Source organism: Canis lupus, chromosome 31 (genome assembly GCF_003254725.2).
Source record: "Canis lupus dingo isolate Sandy chromosome 31, ASM325472v2, whole genome shotgun sequence".
NCBI lineage: Eukaryota > Metazoa > Chordata > Mammalia > Carnivora > Canidae > Canis > Canis lupus.
This window is the reverse complement of record NC_064273.1, coordinates 17,828,481-17,851,832: the sequence shown is the minus strand read 5'-3', so window position 1 is coordinate 17,851,832 and position 23,352 is coordinate 17,828,481. Positions and strand designations below refer to the sequence as shown.

At 32.9% G+C, this 23,352-nt stretch overlaps 1 protein-coding gene across 2 annotated transcripts in view; it reads right to left on the bottom strand.

Moving 5' to 3' along the window:
- Nucleotides 1–23,352, bottom strand: part of NCAM2 (neural cell adhesion molecule 2) — a 515,217-nt gene that overhangs the window by 52,937 nt on the left and 438,928 nt on the right. For both annotated transcript variants that reach the window (XM_025449670.3, XM_025449671.3), the window contains exons 13-14: nt 4,976–5,095; nt 815–936 (exon numbers count right to left, since the gene is read on the bottom strand). In XM_025449670.3, coding sequence (XP_025305455.1) covers nt 815–936; nt 4,976–5,095 — 242 coding nt within the window. The remainder of the gene's footprint in view (nt 1–814; nt 937–4,975; nt 5,096–23,352) is intronic.

Genomic DNA, 23,352 nt, shown 5'->3' with positions numbered 1-23,352 from the left:
TAATATATTCCACAATAGACACAAATATTCGATGGCACTTACTACAAAGTTAAGAGAAGTCACTTTTAGTGGCTCTTGACATAATTTTCAGCCAAAGGCAAAATCCACTGGGTCATTTTCTTCATCACTCTACAAGCAGATGTCCTTCACCCCTACATGTATAAGTTCCAAAGGAGTTCTTAGCTGTCCAAAATTCCATATTAGCTAGTGCTAATTAAACTTAAAAAAAACTAATCCTTCTTCCACAAGTTCAATGTGGCCATTCTTTATTAAATGTTGATGAGAATAATTTGTTTTTAATGAAATTATTAATATCATATACCTAATAAAGTTAAGGTACTAATAATTTAATAATTCATAAAAATAAAAATAAAACATTTTTGATACAATAACTAAATTGAGAAGAGGGGCTTAGCTTGAAGCTACTAACATCAAGCAGAATGGAAGGTGAAATGTCCTGTTAAACTTGTCAGAAAAACAAGGAAATGTTACTTCACTTCTGAAATGTGAAGTTTAGAAAGCACAAGTTGAATACATGGCATGATTTGCATGATTAATGCTGAGATTTTTCACACGGATACGAAAGACAAGTATTTCACAATTTATAATGATTTTTCACACAGACTCAAAAGACAAGTATTTCACAATTTATAATGATGAATTTCAGCAATGGACAATTAGCAGTTGAATTTCTATGAGAACTGTTGATCATTACTATTTAATATACATCAACACCTAATATGCTTATGAATTTAATGCAAATTTAATGCAATTTGGAAACACTGTACAAAGATTATAATAAAAAGGTACTTACACTTCTATACTTCACAATGTATTCCAAAATAGGGGCTCCTCCATCATCCTGCTTGGTGATACTGAGTTTAAAGCTCTTCCCACTGCTTGGCTGCCCATGTATGGATGGAGGACTTGGTTCACCTTAATAAGCAAAACAACATTCTTGATGTTTACACACACCTCAGACACCTGGAGAAACTGCATTCTAATAAAGAGAACAATGTCATGTAATAAAAAAACATGATGTGATCCTGAATTTACCCTTTGGTGTGATAAAACCTCTGGTCCTTTCTCCCCATTCAAGAAACAGCAACATTCATAAATCTAGATAAATCTAAAAGTGTCATGACAAAATTGTGACACCTGAGAATCAAAATATTATTCAAATTGATATGCAAAAGTTCTGAGAATATTACTGCATTATACAAATGTAAATTTTTTTCTTGTGTTATTAATAGTGAGCAATCATATTTAATAATGTAATTTTGGTTTACATTGTGTACATATGTATTAATACAAACATATTAAGTTATCAAACTATAAAGAATACATACTTCCCAAGAAAGATAATGGCTTAGCAATTACATATTGCTTTAATGAGTATTTTCTTAAGATTTATCTATTTATTTTTAGGGAAAGAGAGAGAGAGAAAAGAAAAGAGAGAGGGGACGAGAGAACATGTGAGAAGGAGGAGGAGCAGAGGGAGATGGAAAGACAAAATCTCGAGCAGAATCCATGCTGAGCATGAAACCTGATATGGGGCTCAATCTCTTTACTCTGAGATCATGACCTGAGCTGAAACCACAAGTTGGACGCTTAACCAACTGAGCCATCCAGGCACTCCATACTGAGTATTTTTTAACTAGATGTAGATTTGAATTACAGAAATTTTGTTGTATCCAATTGATAGACATGTGTTCCAATATGTTTTTTTTTTCTTTTAACATCATGAACATACTTGCCTTTGATGTTTTTCTTCCCATGGAGGTGGTCTTATAACAAAGATGCTTATATGTTTAACCTGAATAGGGATCTAGTGGAATGTAAGAGTTTTCTATGTGAAAGATACCATCACTGCTTAGCAACTTGGAATGGGAACTATTTGCTGCGTGTCACTTATGTGATGTCCTTTGGCATGTGCTGGCATTCTCTACCTTTAATTCCTCCAATTCATATAGATAGGAATATAGCAATACTAAGGAACTTTCTAAGGACATGCTTTAGTTTGCAAGGTTCCAGAAACTGGTAGTATGGGTCTACTCAGAGGAATGTTAAGACAAAGTAAACAGAATAGAGTTGAAGAGGATTTTATGTATCCAAACTTGGGGGATCTGTTTTTTTTTTTCTCAGCAGGTTATCTTTTCTTAATATGGTGTTTATAAACCTATGAAGTGAGAAGTTTATTTGAGAAAAGGCATATCATTAAAGAAATATGCCAGTAGAATATGTTGATGTGCAAATAAAAAATAAAGCAGCCTAGCATACTAGAGCCATATAGAAACAAAGTAAATAGAGGTATTTTGGAGTGATTTTGCTAAAATTAATTAGTGTTCAGATATTATGATATAATACAATCTGTATTCAATGTAACATATTTTCAATAAGTGAATTAAAATGTCTGTAAAAACTGGTACAATAATTTCTTTAAAAGACTTAAGAGATTATGGAAAATTTAAGTATTGTAAAATGAATTTTATATTCAGTTTAGTATAATTTATAAATTAAATTTTAGAATGTATGCTGTATAGCATGAATTCATTTAATAATACTGTAATCATATTATTTTGACAATAGCATTTTGAGACAATAATTATACAGTAGGAACTGTATTTTCAGTCACAAATGTTTTAATATATATATTTAAAATATTTATGTCTACATTTAACCTTTACAATATTCTAAAATTGTGATTCCATTACAGTTGTTATTTCTTGAAAAGAAAACAAAGTTCCAAACAAATGTAAATGCTATCAAAAAGGAATTGATCAAAATAAGGTTTCCATTAGCAGTTTAATGGAATGTTTATACAAGAGTAATAATATAAATAATAATGAAGTAATAATGGATAGTTATGTCATATTAAGTACTTGGCATATACCATCTCATTTAAACTTCAAAAAAATCATGAGAAGCAGCTACTGGGCATTTGGGTGGCTCAGTCAGTTAAGCATCTGAATCTCAGTTTTGGTTTAGGTCATGATCTCAGGGTGGTGGGATGGAGCCTGTCATGGACTCCATGTTCAGCATAGAACTCTCCTCCTGCCCCTCCATACACTTGGATTCTCTCTCTCTCTCTCTCTCTTAAATAAGTAAATTAAAAAAAAAATCTTGCGAAGCAACTAAAATATATATTTACTATTCAAAACACTAAGACCTGGCCCTTAAAGTCTCAATGTCTAGGACAGAAGTCTGCAAGTCAACTGCAGTCAGTACACTAAGAAATTAAAAGTGTTAGAATTTATTTTATTTAAAAAGATTTTTTAAGTTTGTTTATTTATTTATTTATTTATTTATTTATTTATTTATTTATTTATGAAAGACACACAGAGAGAGAAGCAGAGACACAGGCAGGGGGAGAAGCAGGCCCCCTATGCAGGGAGCTGGATATGGAACTCGATCCCGGGACTCTGGGATCACGTCCTGAGCCAGAGGTGAGGCTCAGCCGCTTAGCCACCCAGGCATCCCAGAAGCATTAGAATTTAAAAAAGGAAAGATGAAAAAATAGTAAAGGAGAGGGGTTTTATGTTAGAAACACCTAGGAGGGTGTTCTAGGTATGAAGGAAGGGAATCATGCTGAGTTGAAGGAGGAGAAGTTGAGAAGTTGGAGTGGTTAGTCAGGGTCTTACTGGTCCCTGTTTGGAGGCTGATGTGCAGTGACCAGGAGAGAGGAATCAAGACAGAATGCACAGCACATTGGAAAGGGAATACAGCTGGATCAAACTTGATTTTCACCTACTGATGCCCAGAGCACTATGGCCAGAGGAAGGGGTAAGAGGAGGAAAGGCAGGCAAATGTGTGTGTGCACAGAAGGTGTGAAGGTGAAGGCTGATGTTGAGGATTCTAAGTAAAGAAGGGACAGATTTGCTTAAATTTGTGTAAAGTTGCTCTAGAATTATTTTAGTCTGAAAGTACGGTTGTGAGTCAAGATGTACCAGCAGTCATCCTGGAGAGAAAATAGGGAGGGACTGAAAAAGACATAGGCATTGGAAATGGAAAAAATGAGACATCTGACAGATTTTATGAAAACCAAGAGTAGGTCACTAATTAGAGTAAGATGATTTATTGTGGCCATTTTGTCAAATTAGGTGTATATAAGAAGCAGGGTGATACATAGATTTTGCAATAGCATTTGTTGAGTCACAGACAAATTTCTCACATTTTCAAATAATTTATTAAGCATAAAGGAAACAGAGGTCTTTTCAAATTTATCTTTGCATTATATAACTCAATTGATTTACAATATCCTGAAAAAGGATAGTAGTGGGGATAAGGATACAATAGTTAATCTTCTGCAGTCACCATGATATTTATTTATTCTTTTTTTTTAATTTTTATTTATTTATGATAGTCACAGAGAGAGAAAGAGAGAGAGGCAGAGACATAGGCAGAGGGAGAAGCAGGCTCCATGCACCGGAAGCCCGATGTGGGATTCGATCCCGGGTCTCCAGGATCGCGCCCTGGGCCAAAGGCAGGCGCCAAACCGCTGCGCCACCCAGGGATCCCTGCAGTCACCATGATAATGGATTAATTCAGTGGTGTCATTCTCTCACACTTACAGCCTAAATGGGCCCTTTATGGGGGATAAAGGCAGTAGTCATGTCTCATCAAAAGAATGGAATATTGGACATATTACAAAGTCACTATTTTTACTTTCTCACAGACTATGGTCTGAGCAATATAATCCAATTAATCAGGCTATAAATGAATAGGATACCTTCCTGATGAGGAAAATTTCCTGAGGGCAGTTTTACTGTATCATAGTGCACCTTTTCCTTTTTGCCTTTGTTCCAGAGAAAAGTTATTTTTATAAATCTCAGATGCCACCATGTTCAGAAACTACTTCACCAAAGACATAATTCACTTCCCCAAAGTGTTGAAACACCTCTCTGCATTTCAAGATCCCTTCAATTTGCTAGTGAAGAGAATAGTGAAAGAGAGCAAAACAGAGATGACTACTTACGAACTGGTAATGTCTGGAAGATTTCTATTTTACTGTAGTCTCCTTGCCCTTTTCCATTTACTGCTGCAACCCTGATTTCATAAGTTGTATTTGGTTCTAGGTTGCTCAAAACAACCATTGCTAGAAGAAGAAAAAAAATATATGTGTGTATGGTTAATATATTTAAATAAGTAAACAAATTGATCTATTACAAAGCTAAGTAAACAATTTCACTGTAAATCTTTCCAGAAAATACCTGAAAAAATAGGAAATATATATAAAAAGAGAATGATTTGTGAACACTCCCCTTTCATTTCTATTTCATTTAGTTTTCTAATTCTATGCAATAACTTCCAAAGAAGAAAATTAGTAGCTTCTTTTATGATTCTTACATTCACAATGTATTCAAGAAATAAGAGTGAGCTAAGCAAAACATCCTTACTGTTTGCATTCCAAATATTCTATCTACTTTAAATTGATTATTTCTATGGGACTTCATAAGATGTAGAATTAAGTACACAGAATTCTGGCCTCCAGTATAAGGTGTTCAACTCATGTCAGAAAAGTGTCACAAAGCTGACTCTACAACCAAAGTAGATCATTTATTTGAAAATATCAAATCAAATTAAGTCAAATTATTTTTAGTGCTATTTTGAAAGTTGTCACCTCTTGTATTTTCTCTCTGAATTTCTTAATTCTATACTTTATCAGACCTGGATTCAACAAGACACCAATAAGAGAGAATCCAAAAAAGTTATTAGAAATGTTTCTTGGGTCATGCCAATCTCTTCCATTTGCCAAAGAATTCTGGGTACAATTGCAGCTTTAAAATATATCCTTACAAATTCCTCTGAGGAAGCCAACAAAATTTCATAGCTGTCTTACTGCTTTTGCTAAGTAGTGCAAAAATTTACCAGTGGAAGTGGCAACGCCTTCAAAAACAATCACAAAGAAATTATATCTGGCTTATACAATAACTCTAAGTAAAATGACCAATTCATAATAGAAGATATAATCAATCGTGAAAAAAGCTTAAATCATAGATAACCAGGAACATATCTGTACAAATACTGCTTTATATCAACCATGAGTGAAGCTGATATACATTATTTATTAACATATTTCTGAAAACTAATTATAGATTTTAGATGATATATTTCATTCCACATTTTATGAATATACTTAATGAATTTGTTTTGATATTTCCTTGTTTCCTTTTTTCCCTAATATTCATTATCATGACATCTCTTTAGCTTTTTTATTATAATTATTTAATCTCACTGAATCACTTATTAAACTACAGAAAAGAAAAAAGTTGCTGAATGCACAGTAAAGATATTTTTTGTTTAAAATGCAGAATTAAAATATATAAAAATTATATATATATAATATGTATCTGATATATTCTATCATATGTGACAGATAATTCTTAATGGCAAAAAAAGAAAAAGACATCAACCAAACCTTATTTAATACAGGACAGATGTTCTAAGACCAGCAGAAAGGATATATTTCCAATTGGTAAAATTGACATTCGTATTTCTGTTTCTCTACATTGTAATAAAACTGATCTACTCAGCCATTAGAAACGACAAATACCCACCATTTGCTTCGACATGGACGGAACTGGAGGGTATTATGCTGAGTGAAAGAAGTCAATCGGAGAAGGACAAACATTATATGGTCTCATTCATTTGGGGAATATAAAAAATAGTGAAAGGGAATAAAGGGGAAAGGAGAAAAAATGAGTGGGAAATATCAGAAAGGGAGATAGAACATGAAAGACTCCTAACTCTGGGAAACGAACTAGGGGTGGTGGAAGGGGAAGTGGGTGGGGGGTGGGGGTGACTAGGTGACGGGCACTGAGGGGGGCACTTGAGGGGATGAGCACTGGGTGTTATTCTATATGTTGGCAAATTGAACACCAATAAAAAAAATAAATTTGTAAGTAAAAAAACAAAAACAAAAACTGATCTTGTTTTGGAGTTTCCATTGCTTTGTCAAAACCTCAGATTATAGTACTTGGTGTCAAAGTTACAGGAGGTCATGTGGGAAAGAACTGATGGGAAGGGATATCTGACTTTTTATAAGCCATAAGGATAAATGAGAATACAACTGTTTATTGTATCTTGAATCCAACTGTTGCTGACAAGCTAACAACCTGTGAGCTTTTTCAAGAAACCCAAATCCAGTTGGTTGGTGACCTGAAATCAGTGAATATATAACATCAGTCCAAGAAAAATAAATAGCTACAATTGAGAGGTTAGTGAATTAGATCATGCAGATTATGGAAAGGGAGGAGGAAATAAAATGAAAAGTTAGAAAGCTAAAATGCTGAGAAGTTGGAATCCTACTGTCCTTGAAAGAAAGCTTCCATTCAAGGTTAGTATAACAAGGAATTCAAGAGCTTAAAAGTCATCATATCTTACCAATTTTCCCAGTAAATAAATATAACAAATTTAAAGCCAATACGAAATAGGCTTACTATTCTGCAGAGATTTTCAAAGCTTTATAACGACGAACATATTTGTTCGTCAGGGCTTGTAATAAAAATGCCTTTGGACAATCAATACTTTCACAGACTAGTCAATGTTCAACGTGTTGTCATGGAACAGTCAGTGTTTGATTGCCATTTCCTTTACCCTACTGGAGAATGACTTAATGTAGCATAGGGACATAGAAGACTCGTACAGGTATTAGTTTGACTACACAAACTCTTGCAAGACACTGTTGTGATGCATGCTTTAAAATCATGAAAGAAGTCATTTGGTTCTGAGCCTTATTCTACCATTGACTGAGATTCCACCAAGTCTCATGGCTGAGTTAGTCTCCCACCTCATCAATGAAGACAGTTTTATTAAGTGTCACAGAAACAAAAGTACAAAAATAAATTGAAAGAATGTTCAGATAAAATAGTTTGTGCTCTGTGAAATAATCATCACCATGCACTGATGATCTATGCTGCTCATGATGCAAAATAATGGATCATACAAAAGTTGTTCATCTTTGCCTCCATTTAATGGCAAAATACTCTGTATTTATACACTTATTGATAAATATTAACATTTGCATAGATACCTATTTAGGCAGTATGCTACATAAGGATATAGGAGAAATTGTCTTCCTGTTGCAGACCACTTTGCTCTGTGCTATGCCTGTCCATATTTCTATGATGTAAAGATGCAACTGCTGTCATCATTTTAAGATCATTGATACTCTGTAACTCAGCAATGTAGGTGAGAACAATCCCTAATGTGTATGTTTAGTTGTCTTCATACAACTCAGCAAGTAAAACAGTAGAACTGAAATCATACAATTTTAATCGTAAATAAAATTATCTGTAAACCAAAAGTGTGAAAATCAGATGTTTCATCTTCTTAGGTTAAAAATGGAAAACAGAGCTAGCAAAGTATCAGAGCTTATCCAATGAGGGGGAAATGAGGTTTTTAGATTAAACAATGAAAACAACAACCTCCTCTCCCTTCCCAAATACCTCCCACATTTACTTGAATTATCTGAATGTTTCTAGTGAAAGCTCTTTCTGGCTTAACTGGTCAGCATTCTTCCTCTTTTACCATTTCACAGGGCTTGTGAGGAGCTTTGAGTGTCCCTCTGTCTCTGCCCAGGGGAAACTCATTTCTCTAATTACATTATAATTATTTTGAAATCAAGTCTCCTCATATTCTGCTGTTCTCCATGTTAGACTCCCCCCTCTCTGGTGTCTAAGAGCAGTGCACGGAGGAGAACAGCAAAGAGCTTAAATGTTGGCTGAACTGTTATTACAGTGCTGAGCTACAACACTCATAGGTAAACTGGATGAGGGGGCCTGATGGAGGGCCTTCAAAATTATAGGGGAGAAGCATGGAAGTAAACCTATTGAAGCAAGTTTTACGAAGTTTATATACAAGAAGAAGTCGGTTTTTGAGTTCTGACTGTAAGGGTTTCGGTACAATAACACTTATTATGAGGCTTATTAACATTGTGCGAACATAAAGATTATTGTGTTGAAATAGAAAGAACTTCTTAAATTGGGACCAATTCAAAGAGAGGTAAAGGAAAAGGTTCAGGGGAGGCAAAGCCCGAATCTGTAATTTGACTTGCCTTTCTTAAATGAGAGGATATATACATTAAGTCATCCACAATTTCCTGGCATATTACCAAACACGGGGTTTTTGAATACCCAAGGTAGAGATTGAAAGCAAACTACCACTTGAAAAACGAAAGCTGTGTACTCTATAATAGACTCATACCTCAAATTATGAAGTTAGTTAATAGAAGACTTGCTTTCCCCAAATGTGCCCATACAATACAACAAAAGAACCACAAACTGAGGTGTGGGATGGGTTCTTTCCCTATAATTTGTTAGAAATTTGAACTCAGAAATTAGGTGAAAGTAGATCTAGGTTACAAACTACTACAAGTTCTCTAAGGAAAAATGGCACAAATTAAGGTATTTTTATAGTTACATTCAGTCAGCATGATTTGGAAATCACAATGCAATTCTTCTGAAAATTATAAACCACAATGAATTTTTCTGTGACATGGCAATAGGTATTGGTTCTGTAAAGGTTCTGGTTTTCCTCATTAATTTAATGTTTCTGCCTGGTTTAATACAATTGAGTTTCATAAAAGACCGTTTGTCACCTGGCTGCAAATGCAAAGGTGCATCAAATATTAAAATGCATAAAATAATGACATTTAAACTAGCAAATGACGGAAAACAGAAACTTTTTTTACGTTACTTTTGCAAGTATGGAAATAGTATTGCTAGAGAGAAAAATATGAAGTTTCATTTTCCCTTTAAGGAGGGAATCAGAGTTCATTAAAGGGAGTTGAATAAAGTAAGTTTTTGTTTGTCCAAATTAGGTATTATAAATCCCATCCCTTCAACTGTCAAGAGAAGCAGAGGCTACAGAATCCTTATGACCCTCAGAGCAAAATAAATTACATATTTGCAAACTAATTAGGTTGAGTAAAGTTGTAAAGTGAGATTAAATTTAGCTATGCTCTTTTGGCTCTCTTAAAACCTCAGGCCTCTCCATAGGGTTTTCCAACTAGTCAATATTAGCAGATAACGACTCCCTGGATGGAGAAGTGCTTTATTACCCACCTGAAATGCCACTTATTTATGTTGTCAGGAATTGTGAGGCATGTCAGACAGCTATGAGAAATCATAAAGCTTAGCTAAGATGGGACTCAGCATTCAAAATTGCACTTGCTGCTTATCTCCTCAGATAAATCTGAAAATATAATAAAATTCCCTGAAGTTTCTCACCTAAGATTCAGCTTTTGTTCTCTACACAATGAAAATAAAACAAAAAACTTTCATTCCTTTTTTTCTTTTTCTTTGAGAGAGAGAGAGAGAGAGAATTACCATACTGTCTTCTGCAGGAGTTTGCAATAGGTTTAAATAAAAGTGTATTTATCCATAATGTAGAATTTATTAAATACTTTTACTCCAGTTATTCTCTACATACATATAAATGACTTGTGGAATTATTCCATTAACAGTGCAAAGTGTTCTTAAGTTTTAAGAAGTTTATATAAGCAACCTTCTCAGTTCAGTTAGATTTTCATTTACGTTTGAAAAGTAAAATATGCATTTTTGTACAAATCACATTGTGTTTCAAGATTCCATTAGTTGCAAAAGAATATAATCTCATCTTTTCAAAAGTGCCTAAAAATTTCTATGAATCATAATATATAACTTGCACAGATACATACTTTGAGATGTATAACATTTATTATGAATAGATTCTGTGTAATACATAATTCATATTGATATGTACTGATGAAAAGCAGAAGGAATAATTAATCAAATAATTATCTGGTTTGTCTGTGACTTTTACTCAAAACAGTATGTTGACGGCACTATTTTAAGACCACAGATCGTCACTTAGGATATTCATAATTTTTTCTTTATTGTACCGCTTTATGTTCTTTTTCATCATGAGTATAAACTATGCATAAAAAAACAATTTAACAAGTCAGTTTTAACTGACATGGGATTTTACATAAGAAACACATACTGTCTCTTGAAATCAAATGGCTTCCCTTTGAAGTAACTCTAGATAAAAACTTTGATTTCAAAACAGGATGGTTTCATCAAAGAATATTTTTTTCACAAACAATTCATACTTTTCTCACTTCAAATATATTTCTTAGGACACAAAATTTATTCATTGAATTTACTATTCAAAAGTTCAAATGATACTTGTTTTCAGGACCCACTTGGTATGTAAAATATGATAGATCTATAATTACCAAACATCTCTTTCTATAGTTTAAACCATAGGTTTTTGTAAAATATTCATGAAATCTCCTGATGATTAAAAGTAATCAGAGTATTACTTTTCATTTATAAATAGGCTAATTTCTTAAAATGTCCGTGTCCACAAAACTTTTAATGCTACAAACTTTTTGTTGCTATAGCTTTGTTTGTTTGTTTGGCAGAGGTTGTCAGCCTAAATTAAGCTTTTGTAATTAAATGCCCCCCTCTGCCCCTGCCCTCCACTGTGCCTATAGAAACTTTAAGCTACATTTCAGGTATTTAATCTCCTCACAACATATATATTTTTTCTCATTGATTATGCTCCCTACTTTTGTAGTTGACTGTGTAATTGTTGGAAGCATTTTATTGTAAGAATCTGGTAAGCTGTTTATATATATACAGGGAGAGTCTCCACCCCTTACAGAGGCTTCACATTTTGAATGCAAAGCAAGAATTAAATAGTTTTTGAATTGATATGGCATATTTAAAAGAATACGCCAAAGAAAACATCACTTTACAGAAACTGACCCAAAGAGGGCACTGCTAAATCTATAGCTGGTATCCTTTATCACTTATTGACTCTACTCTTACACTGCTGAACACTAAAAGTACATTTTATTTCTCCAAGAAAAACTTCTTGTTGGGGGTTGGGGAAATCCACTGTTCAAATTCCATTTGATGCTATTCATTTCACACTTCGACTAGTATAGTTTGGTTGTATTCTACATTCGATAAATAAATGGAAGCTCAGAAAGATCAACCAGCCACTAAGTAGCAAAGCTTAGATTTAAACAAGATTCTGTCTTAGAGTTAAAACTTTACATCCTTCCCCAACCTAATCCTGGCCTTTAAAACCAGAGTACAGAAAATCCTTTGTAAAAAAGGAATTGGAAAAATCCTCATAAACCTAAATGTAGGAAAATGTGTTCCATTTTCCCAAAGACACTAATTACATATAAAACTAAAAATGGTAAACTAACAAAAATGGCAATAATGTATATGCCTTTTAAATTTAATTTAAGCTATCAGAGAACACAATCTCTTAGAATACTCACGCATTTCTGGATTGTTATCAGAAAGAACAATGTAAATGCATGCTGATGATCCTCATAAATTCTGAGCAACATAAAATAAACACAACTCAGTGATTTTCTCCTTTAGTTCACAGGAGCATATTATAATAAAAGCCAAAATGCAATGATGAGAGATTCAAAGCAAAGTTAGATCAGACTATCTGATCCCTGAGTTCAGAGTCTGAGCCCTGTCACTGGAGAGAGGCTTTTACCAGCTGGGTCTGCTTATGGGCATTTTGTCTAATTTACTCTGTCTTATTTATTTTTAAACTAAATCAAACAGATTATTTCATATATCCCACTCAAGCCCATATATTCCTAGCCACTTTTCCATATAATGAGGGATTAACTGGTTTTGCTCTATCCTTTATCATTTATCAGAACCAAGTGCAACTTGGGCAGTTTTCTCTCTAGTTTCTTCTTCTTCTTTTTTTTTTTAATTTTTATTTATTTATGATAGTCACACAGAGAGAGAGAGAGAGAGAGAGAGGGGGGCAGAGACACAGGCAGAGGGAGAAGCAGGCTCCATGCACCGGGAGCCCGATGTGGGATTCGATCCTGGGTCTCCAGGATCGCGCCCTGGGCCAAAGGTAGGCTCCAAACCGCTGCGCCACCCAGGGATCCCTCTCTAGTTTCTTCTAAAAAACTTTTCTTTCTCTATTTCCAAGGAAGTTATATAGTATTTTTAAAATTCGTAACAGTACTTGAAATTTCATCTAAAGAAACCATGCTTTTCTATAGCTAACCCAGACATCCCCATTAGTTCTAATCAATTGCTCGCTATTTTTTAATGAATTTGAGAACATAGAAACATTTTACTTTATCTAGATACTTTGGATCATGTATGTTCCTTTCTTTATCTTGTTTAACATGTATGTATTTCATTTTCCATCAAACCTTAAGCATTTCAAGTCAGTCAATATGAATGCTTGCCATTCATATTTTATAAATATCATATCCTTTAACAACTTCTGTCAAAAATTTATCTGTAAATATTTGGAGTATTTTATGAAAATATTTCTATATAGCTATTTCTAAAGCTATCAAATTATTTGACTTAGAGCATTTTAAAGTGTTTTTTGGAGAATTTATATTTTGAGCCAGACAATTCTATGGCTAAATACTCATGTGCATAATTCATTTATTTATGAATACTTCATATAAACTGAAGATGATCATCTGAACAATTCCACTGGAACCTCTCATGAAAGTGTTTAAAAAAATCATCTGAATCTTGAATTTTAAAGCTAAAAGAACAAATGTCTATAATTAAATTGTCAATGAATGTGAAGAATTATAAATGGAAAGGGAGGATTCTAGGAAGATAGTGAAGGGGGAAGCACCAGGAATCTTGTCTCCCCACCTAAACAACAACTGTACTAGCAGAATCAGTCTGATGTAAATATTTTGGAAACTTAGAGTCTATTAAAAGCATGCAAATTCTAGGGAAGATATGGATGCCAATTTGGTAAATTTTGTTCAATTTCACCTGTTAGCACAGTAGCAGCTACCCATTCCCACCGCAGTCAAATAGAAGGCAGCTGCACACATGTTTCTAGAGTGGCTTGCACACAGCATGTGGGAGTCAGGCTGGGTAAAAAAGGGCACTCTCCTCTAAATACCAGGGATCTTACTCTGATTTTGATTGCTGCTTTTCATCACAGAAATGCAGACAAGGAGGGGGGCAGCCATTGTTGTTGCACACCCCTTCACTGTTGCATGCCCCATCTCTTCTGGCCAAAGTGACTTCCCAGTATTAAAGGAACTGGTGACCTAAGGAGACCTTACATTTACACGACAGTCTGATCCTTGGCACAGATATAGCCTACAACAACAATATTTTTTAAAAATAATAAACAAGAATAACAAGAGTTAATGCTAGGGAAGGGGGAGATATGATTCCCAGAGTTTTCATATTATTAAATTCAAATGTCCAGTTTTTAACACAAGTTTCACAAGGCAGTCAAAGAAACAGGAAATTATGGCCCATTTAAGGAAAAATTTTAATCAACATAAACTTTTCCTGAAAAATATCTCATAGTGGATATACCAGAAAAGGATTTTTAGAACAACCACCTTTAGTTCTAAGTAAAGAACTAAAGGAAGATGTGAACAAAGAAAACAAACAAAACAACAAAAAACAATCTATGACCAAAATAAAGGCAGAAAATCTAAAAAGAAACCAGTAAAAAATTGTGGAGCTTAAAAGTACAATAACTAAAGTGAGAAATTTATTAGAAGGTTTCACAGGTATATCTGAGTGAGCTATAGAAAGAACCAATGAACCTGAAAATAAATGATAAAAAATCTTGAATCTAAGGAATAGAAAGAAAAAAAGATTGGAGAAAAATGAACAGAGCCTAAGGGACCAGTGAGACATGATCAGGGGGCAAAATAATCATATTGTGGGAGTCCCACAAGAAAAAAAGCAAGAAAGAAACAGAATATTTGGAGAAATAATATCTGAAAACCTCAGCCATGAATGTAAATATCCAAGAAGTTCAATGAATTTCAGAGTAAATGAACTCAAAGAGGCCCATATCAAGCCACATTTTAATCAAAATTTTAAAAGCTGAAGACCAAGAGAGAATCTGGAAGCAGCAAGAGAGAAGTTACTCATTATATATAAGGCATCCGTAATAACATTCTTAGCAGATTTCTCATCAGAAACTGTGAAGGCCAAAGGCAGAGAGATGGTTTATTCAAAGTGCTAAAAAAGAAAACTGTGCTATATTTGACAGAATTGTTCATCAAAAATGAGGGATAAACTGAGACATTCTGGATAGACAAAAGCTGAGTTGCTTTGTTACTGCTAGGCTTAGTCTGCAAAAAAGCTTGAGGGAGTCTTGCAGAGTAAAAGAAAAGGACACAAGACAAGACAATAACTCACAGTCTTATAAAAAATGAAGGCAAATACAGAGATAATCACAAAAGCTGGTACTGTTAGAACAATGATTAATAACTGCACTGGTGGTTTTCTAAGTGATTAAAGAGATATTTTTTAAGTATTCTAAAAGCTGATATTATTGTAACTTTGTTCATAACTCCAAATTTTGTTTTTGTATATAATTTAAAATATTAACATTAACATTAACATTAATATTAACATAATTATTAACATAATTTAATTTAATTATTAATTAATAATTAATATTAACATAATTATTAACATAATTATTAACATAATTAACATAATTTAAAATATTAACATTAACATTAACATTAATATTAACATAATTAAAATATTATTAATTTAAAAGAATTACTGATTCATGTTCTTGGGCACACAATGCATAAAGATGTAATTTTTTGGCACATAATGCATAAAGATGTAATTTTTTGATATCAACAACCAAAAAGGATGTCTCCATCCTTATAGCTATAAAAGAGTAGACTTTTTGTATATTACTGAAGTAGAGCTAGTATATATTCAAATTAAAGCATTATAACTTTAGGATGTTAAATGAAGTTCCCATGGTAACCACAAAGAAAAGAGGATAAACACAAAAGTAGACGAGATCAGAATTTAAACATTTCACCACAAAAAATTGACTAAATACAAAAGAAGACAGCAATGTGGAAAACAAAGGACCAAGAAGCTGTAAGGCATAAAGAAAACAAACAGCAAGATGACATAAGTTCCCCCTTATTGATAATTACTTTAAATGTAAATGGATTAAACTCTCCAATAAAAAGACAGAGATTGGCAGAATGACTAGAATCTATAGGAGATTTACTTTAGATCCTAAAGTACTAACTGACTGAAAGTGAAAGGATGGAAAAGTTTATCCATGTAAATAATAACCATAAGAAAGCAGGGCTGGTTATACTAATATCAGAGAAAACAGACTTTAAATAAAAAAGTGTCACAGGAGACAAAAAGGAAATTATATATTAATGGAAGTTTCAATACAGCAAGAAAATACAACAATTATAAAAATATACATGTGTATTAACAGATAATCAAGATACATGTGAAGCAAAAACTGACAGAAATGAAGAGAGAAATAGTTTAATAATAGTATTTGGAGTCTTCAATACTCCACTCACAATAATGGATAGCACATTCAGATAAAAGGTAAGTAAAGAAATAGAGGAATTAAACAAAAAAATAAACCAATTAAGTATAGAACACTGTCCAAACAATTAGATTATTCTTAACTGCACATGGGTATTTTCCAAGATAGACCATATGTTAGGCCACAAACTAAGTCTCAAGAGACTTTAAAAGATATATATTATATCAAGTAACTTTTCTGACCAGAACAGTATAAAGTCAGACATCAGTAACAGAGGGAAATTCAAAAATTCACAAAATCATGAAAATCAAACATTACATACTTAAACCAACAAGTCAAAGAAGAAATCATGAGGGTAGTTAGGAAAACTTAGAGATGAATAAAAATGAAAATATCATGTATGAAAAACTAATGGGAACCAGCAAAAGGTGGGCTCAGGAGGAAATCATAGCACTAAATGCTTACATTAAGATACAAGAAAGATCTGAAATCAACAACTTAATGAACTAGAAAAAGAAGAAATGGCTAATCTCAAAGCCAGCAAAGTTAAAGAATAATAATAATTTGGACAGACAAAAATGAAATAGAGAATAGAAAAATAATAGAGGTAATGATACCAAAAGTTGATTCTTCAAAAAAGATCAACAAGTTAAAAAAAAAAAAAAAACTTTAACTACATAGACTAAGACAAATAAAAGATACTCTATTACTAAAACCAGATATTAACTGGATACATTACTATAAATTTTACATAAATAAAAAGGATTATGAGACTACTATGAACTGTATGCTAACTGGATAACCTAGATGAAAAGGACAAATTTCTAGATACATAAAGCCTACTAAGACTAAATCATAAAAAGAAAATTTGAATAGACTCATATCTAGTACAAAGATTGAATCAGTATTCAAAAATCTCCTGACAAAGAAAAGCCCTAGACTCAAAAGTTTCTGATGAATTCTATCAAACATTTAAAGAAAAACTAATACTGGAGTGCTTGGGTGGCTCAGTTGGTTAAGTGGCCAACTCTTGATTTTGGGTCAGGTCATGATCTTAGTCCTGAGTCAGGCTCCATGCTCAGCAAGGAGTCTACTTCAGAATTCTCTCTCTTGTTCTGCCTCCTCTCTCATTTTTTTTAAAATTTTATTTATTCATAGAGACACAGAGAGAGAGAGAGAGAGTGAGAGAGACGTAGAGACACAGGCAGAGGGAGAAGCGGGCACCATGCAGGGAGCCCAACGTGGGACTCGATCCCAGGTCTCCAGGATCACGACCCTGCTGCGCCACTGGGGCTGCCCTGCGTCCTCTCTTATTAAACAAATAAATCTTTTTTAAAAATAAAAAGAAAAACTATAAACAATTTTTCTCAAAAGTTCCTAAAACAAACAAACGAAAAAACAAAGAGAAGGGAATACTTCCTAATTCATTCTGAGGCCAGTATTAACATGATGCCAAAACCAGACAAAACACTACAAAAAAAAATTAGACTACAAATCAGTATCTTTTATGAACTTTTATGATACTTATCTTTTATGATACAGAAATCCTCAAAACACATTAGCAAACCAAATTCAGCAGCATATTAAAAAGTTTATCCACTATGACTAAGTAGAATTTATTCTTGAAAAGCAAGGGTATTTCAACATACAAAATTAAACACTACAATTATAGGATAAAAAATTATATCATCATCCTAATGCAGAAAAAACATTTGACAAAATTTAATAACCATCATGATAAAAACACTCAAACAACTAGGGAAAAATAAATACTTCAGCATAATATTAAAAATCTCCAGTTAATCATATTTAATGGTGAAATATTAAATCTTTTCCTCCAGAATCAGGAACAAGGCAAAGATGATTTCATCACTTCTATTTCACATAATGCTGGGATTTCTAACCAGAGCAATTAGGCAAGAAAAAATAAAAGGCATTTACATTAGAAAGAAAGAAGTAAACTTATCTCTGTTCAGAGATGATGTGATCTTATATGTAGAAAATCCTAAAAATCCCACAAAAACTTTTAGTACTAAAAAAATGAATTCAATGAAGTGAAAAGACACAAAGTCAACACTCCAAAGCAATCAGATGCTTTTCTGTACACTAACAATGAACAATCTAAAAAGGAAAATTAAAAAAAAATTCCATTTTAATAGCATCAAAAAGAATGAAACAGGAATTAACTCAATGAAATAAATTTAAGACTTGCACAACAGAAACTACAAAATATTTTTTGTAAAAATTTTGTGAAAGACATTAGAGGAGAAATCAATAAATGGAAATACATCCCATATCCATGGATTAGATATATGCAGGATAAGCAGCTTCACCGATAGATTCGGGGATAAAACAATGCTACCCTGGACTTGAGATCACATGTCTTGAACTCCGATTCCAAAGTTCTTGCTATGTGTGTCTGTGTCACAATACCCAGTTGTGAGGATGATCATCTCTAGTAAAATATGCTAAATGGACACAGTTTTACAGAGCATACTAATTTTTTTATGATGTGATAGATATCCTAACTGCCCATTGACATGCCCAGTTGCCAGAACTGCACAAGGATGTTCTATCACGTAAGGAGGTCTTCGTTTTTAATGTTAGGTGAGCAAGTAGCAGAAGTACATGACCTACAGTGGTTGGATGCTTACCTTTGGTCTGAAGTGTGGAGAAAAACAGGAATAATTAAGGCTGCTTTTTTAGGGAAAGATAAACTGCTGTCTCTATTTTCTCAATTGTCTACTTATGTCTAGATTTAGACTATTTTTAAAAAAGCTACAAAAGATTTTTAAAATCTTAATAATTGAAAGGGAGTTTTAATATACAATAGCATCAGATTTTATGGAACAGCAAATTCCATAACATTAGTATCCAGAAAAGCTTGTGGAATCTGAAAACTTTAAAGAAAGGAAAAAACAACCAACTTGCTTAGATGGCTCCATTTAATTTAGCAGGGACCCACTAATAATTTACAGATATTTGGAAATAGTTAAAAACGATATAATTTTATTTGAGTATAAGTAAACCTAGTAATTAAGTAATCCATTCATTCATCTCAGGTGATGTAGAAGATTCAAAGGTTCATACAATATGTTACACAGGCTCTCAAATGTGCAATCAAGATAGAGAAATGTGACTTGTGCCTTAATACTTATATTATGAGGTGAGAAGCTGGCAAATACTAGTATAAGCAATATTTACTCTAGAGTTTCAAAGGAATGTAAAAATATTTCTACTAAAAAATAAACCCTTACCAAAAAGCTCAAATTTATATTGGATCTTGAAGGATGGATAAGAGAGTGGAAGGAGTAACACAAACTCAAGTATGGCCATAAGAACATAGAACACATGTATGACACAGTGAGTGGAAAGGCTTTGATGTGCCATATGTTTATTTAGGGACGTTTTATGAGATGAAGAAAAGGGACATATGAAGCACATACACTCTCACATACATGTACACACACATACATATTTATATTGCCAATTGTTTGTAAATGTGGTTATCTGAATCATAACATATAATTTGATTAGAGAAATGGACCTTAATGGCTGATCCTTTATATATCGTGGAATACAAGAATCCTATTTCGATATCACTGCTATACATAATAGTGATTTTTAAAAAGGGCTGTGAGAAAAGTCAAAGCGGTGCATTATTAGTATAAAATGCTAATCAGACCTGTGTATACAGAAAAACTAAGGAACATATGAGATGGCAAGATATTAAAGAACATTATCTCCATGGTTCACATGTGATGTACAAGAGTTGAGAACCAGAGTATTGTCAGTCTTTGAAACCATTTCTGGTCATGCCAGTCCATGACAATCATCCTGCTTACAGGATGGCACTCCTGAGGAAGGCCTTAGAACCCTTCCAAAGATAGAAGAATCTTGAGCCACTTAGCATATAAAGGAAAAGCTCTACACTCCTCCTTAAACTTTGAGAATATTTATTTACTATAATACAGAAAAGGCTGTTACTAATATTGAACCTTAACAATCAAAAAATCAAATAATATTTATTTAATAAAGTGAAATGTGTTAGGTATGATTTTAAAAATTTTAGGGATATAAAATTTAATCATGTCTTCTAAGATTCCCTATTAGTTAAATTCACTATTAAAATAACCATGATGGTCAGCTCACAGTGATTCTTTGTCAGAATTAAGAAAAATTTATGAGCTATATTCTAGGAAAAATTATATTTACACTGAATATTAAGGTGTTCAAAAAAGTGTTTGAGCAGCGAGATGGACTCTTATTTTTTTTAAGTTTCTAGTAACAATGAATACTGCCATCCTTCTGTGGAGTAAATTCCTATAAAACACTCACGAAATATGTTTCTTTTCTCATTACTCACAAACATCTTTTTATATAAATTAAGTTCATTTTTTTATACCAGTTATTTCTCTGATTTATAAAATTATATACACACAGAATTGTTCCTTAATTTTATTAAAAAGTTAAGAATTATTTGTGTAGAAGTTCTCTTTATCATTATAGAAGAGACCAGGCTGAGTGCAGAATTATAAATGACTTGGGTCTTCATACTGAGATGTGAGGGGAAGTTTCTAACATACAAATAATTTTACTTAAGGGTATTATTTCACTCAAGTTCCTTCTTAGTCTCATTCCCCATATATTTAGATCTATATAGTTTAAATTCATTAAGATTTCTACTATACATAAATTTCTAATTTAGCTCATTGTTTTTAAAACAGGCACAATGAAAAATCCAAGATATTCTTGTTTAGATTTTTAACCTACAGAATTCTTTCTATTACATTCAAATTAGAACAAAGTTCCGGGACGCCTGGTGGCTCAGCGGTTGAGTGTCTGCCTTCAGCCCAGGGCGTGATCCTGGAGTCCCGGGATCGAGTCCCGCATCGGGCTCTCTGCATGGAGCCTGCTTCTCCCTCTGCCTGTGTCTCTGCCTCTCTCTCTTTCTCTGTGTCTCTCATGAATAAAAAAAAAAAAAAAAAAAAAAAAAAAAAGAACAAAGTTCCATTCACTGAAAATAATTAGAATTAATGTGGACTACTTTTATACTTTCTTTTGCAATTATAAAAGCTTATTGCACTTGTATTTAATATAGACAGATGATTTTTGTAGTCACTCTTTTACCATGTGAAACACAGTCATTAAAATGATAACCATTTTTCTTCAGGAGCATTTATGTTGAAAATAGTATAATTGTAGAAGATATTCCTTGTGGAGAATTTTTAAAAGCACTGGAATTTACTAAGATTTTAAAATCTGCAGTAGTTTAGAACTAATTTTAAACAATGGTTATTTAAAATTGTTTCTAAAATTGTAATATTTAGTAGTACGATATATGAAAATCCAGTGTCACCCAGGCAACTATAAATAACATTTATTAAAGAAATATTGGAATAAAAATCTTAAATGTAATTGGAAATGATGCTGTGATAACTTTTAGCCATTGGAAAACAATAGGAAAACTATACATCCTCCTACAGAAAAATCATTCCTACTAAAATAAAAAAGAGTAATGGCTACAGATTACTTAAAAAACAAACTCCAAAACCCTCTCAGACCCTTTTCAACACAATTGGTAGCCAAGGAAGTTTGTTGAGACCTGGTATAATATAGCATTGTAAACATAAGTAACTGTCATGTTCATGTCACTGTACCACATTAACCCTTTGCTCATTATTTAGAAAATAATGCCTACCAAAATATCACAAAACAAAAGAAAATTTATAATTGTGTTTCAAGAACACAGGCATAACACACACAAAGGTAAAAGAAAAGAAAAAGGAAATTCCTTTTTTTTTTTTTTTTTTTTAAAGATTTTATTTATTTATTCATGATAGTCACAGAGAGAGAGAGAGGCAGAGACACAGGCAGAGGGAGAAGCAGGCTCCATGCACCGGGAGCCCGATGTGGGATTCGATCCCGGGTCTCCAGGATCGCGCCCTGGGCCAAAGGCAGGCGCCAAACCGCTGCGCCACCCAGGGATCCCAGGAAATTCCTTTTTATAGTTAAATGAAACCATTATGTATTTGGTTGGTAGACAGGAGAGACAGAAGACAGAAAGAACCTAAAAGTATGATCATGTCATTTGTTACACAGGGACATCTGAGATGTATTTCCAAAAAAAATAAAAAGACAAAAAAAATGAAAAAAAAGTTTTAAGTAACAAAGACCTATCAATTATTTCTTTCATTATTTTTAGTGGTGCCGTAACACAACATAGAAAATTCCTGATAAATTTAGGAAAGTCACACATTCGAAGAAATACCTGGGTGGGCTTACTCTGGTTTAGTTGAGTTATGATGCTTGTTCTCAGTATTTTCCTTCTGTATTTTAAATAAACACTGGCCACCTTCTTAAGTATGAACAAAAGCAAGAAGGTTTTATATTCAATAATAATCACAGCAAAACATTTATAAACAATAACTTTAATATAATGTTTCCACTGACAATAAGTTACTTTTTTTGGAGTCACAATTCAGAAGAAGCCCAATCCTCTATATTTTCACTACGAAAATGAATTAATAATTTAAAAGAAAGAAATCTGCACTATTATATTATCATTCCCTCCTTGTCGACATAGCATTGTATATATACAGAATGTTCCTCAATTACCACTGAAGAATACAGGAACTATTAAGTAATCTGAACTCTATAGCACAATTAATGGGTTTTTGAACAAAAAAAATGAGATGAATATCAAATAGCATGTTTTTCAAAAAAGAGCTGGTTGTATTAAATTATCTTTGGACTCTAACAGGTTCTTTTGCACAATGTAATAATATCTACCAGTAGGCAGAATTACTGTAATGATTTCAGTGGATTCCCTTATATCACAGTCTATTGTAAATAGTTCTTTTTGTGGTGATATATTATACAATATATGCAACCTTACACTGTGTCCACATCTAATGGCCTTTGTTATTTTTAGTATTGTTAGAAAAACTGTCAAATATTGAAGTTTAATTTATATTTAAAATTTCTACTGAATGTGCCTATGAAGCTATCCAGTTTCCAAGAAAAATGTGAATT